Source organism: Silene latifolia, chromosome Y, assembly GCF_048544455.1.
Source record: "Silene latifolia isolate original U9 population chromosome Y, ASM4854445v1, whole genome shotgun sequence".
NCBI lineage: Eukaryota > Viridiplantae > Streptophyta > Magnoliopsida > Caryophyllales > Caryophyllaceae > Silene > Silene latifolia.
The window spans coordinates 98,803,340-98,805,117 of NC_133538.1; the positions used below are offsets into that span (position 1 = coordinate 98,803,340).

The following is a 1,778-nucleotide window of genomic DNA, read 5'->3' on the forward strand; positions in this document are numbered from 1 at the left end:
CCATATGTACCAATTTCAGTCTTCATAAAGGAGGTAGAATTTGGGTCATGTGGGACCCTCAGGTTGTGGTTTTGGATATTTGTGATGTTACTAGTCAATGTATCTATACAAAAGTGTTTGACAAAGTTAGGAAGAAGACTTTCTGGTTTACTGTTGTTTATGGGTTTAACAAGCCTATTGAGAGAGAACCTTTGTAGAGTAGTATTAGAAGTTATTATGGCACTATTAATGATCCATGGCTTCTATGTGGAGATTTCAATGCTGTTATGGGTAGAGGTGAAAGAATTGGTGGGAATCCTGTCACAGCTGATATCAGGCCACTTTTGCAGGTGGTTCAGGACTGCAATCTGGCAGACTTGAAAGCAAAGGGGAATTATTTTACTTGGACTAATAAGCATGAGTATGGTTCTAAGGTCTATAGTAAAATTGATAGGGCTTTATGTAATGATGACTGGATGGTTCACTTTCCTAATATCAATCTTCACTTCCTACCAGGAGGAATGTTTGATCATAGCCCTTGTCTGGTTAGGTTTGATGAGGTGCATCAGAGGAAGGGCAGTAGTTTCAAATATTTTAACATGTGGGCTATGGCTTCAAAGTTTGAGGCTATTGTAAATCAAGGGTGAACCATGGAGTTACGGGGGACTCATATGTTTAGACTGATTAAGAAGTTGAGGGGCTTAAAGAATGCTTTCAAGCAGTTGGGCAAGGCTCATTTCTCTGATGTTGAGAACCTGACTCGCATTACTGAAATGGCTTTGCTTCATTATCAGAATATCCTGGAAATAGACCCGCTAAATGAAGAGGTTTGTTGTGCTGAAAGGACCTGTGCCCAGGAACTGGCTAATTTAATTAAAGCTAGGGAGAGTTTCTTGAGACAAAAAGCAAAGACTGACTGGGTACAGCAGGGTGATGACAACACTAAGTTTTTCATGCCAGCATTAAAACCAGAAGGGCAAGGAATAGGTTGTATCAGGTGAAGAATAGATATGGCAATTTGTGTTCTGATCCTGAGAAAATTAAAGGAGCATTTGAGGAGTATTATCAGTACTTGCTGGATACAGCTCACCCTGTGACTGCTATAAATGAAAAGGTGGTGAAGGCTGGTAAGTGTCTGAATGATGCCCATTGTAATGCACTTACTGCCCCTCTCACTTATGATGAAATTAAAACGGCCATGTTTGATATACCTGGGAATAAGGCGCCTGGGCCTGATGGGTATAGCAGCCAGTTCTTCAAAGATGCGTGGCACATTGTGGGCAAGGATGTTATCACTGCTGTTAGAAGTGTCTTCCAGTCTGGGGCACTTTTAAAGCACTGTAATGCCACCATTCTTTGGTTCCTAGCTAAAATTGATATGCCTGAGACAGTGTTGCATTTCAGGCCTATTGCCTGTTGTAACACCATTTATAAGTGTTTGTCTAAGGTTTTGTGCAACAGATTGAGAGATATACTACCTGACATTGTTAGCCCTTCACAGAGTGCTTTTGTCAAAGGTCGAGACATTGTGGGTAATATTCTCATTAGTCAGGACTTGATTAAGTTGTATAAGAGGAAGTCTTGTTCACCAAGGGTGCTTATGAAATTGGATTTGCAGAAGGCCTACGATTCTGTGGAATGGTCTTTTGTTGAAGGAATGCTTAAGGCACTGGGCTTTCCTGATCATTGGGTAAAATTTCTAATGCAATGTGTTTCAACTCCTACTTACTCAATTGCCTTGAATGGAGAGATCTTTGGCTTCTTTCAAGGCAAAAGAGGATTGAGACAGGGGGATCCTC

At 40.9% G+C, this 1,778-nt stretch overlaps 1 protein-coding gene across 1 annotated transcript; it reads left to right on the plus strand.

Moving 5' to 3' along the window:
- Positions 1–266: 266 nt before the first annotated feature.
- Positions 267–626, plus strand: LOC141628589 (uncharacterized). The gene has a single exon (XM_074441710.1). The coding sequence runs from the start codon at positions 267–269 to the stop codon at positions 624–626; it is 360 nt and encodes a 119-aa protein (XP_074297811.1).
- Positions 627–1,778: the final 1,152 nt, after the last annotated feature.

Excerpts from the sequence above, each read along its gene's own strand:
- LOC141628589 (XM_074441710.1), top strand. The coding sequence starts at position 267 with ATGGGTAGAGGTGAAAGAATTGGTGGGAATCCTGTCACAGCTGATATC.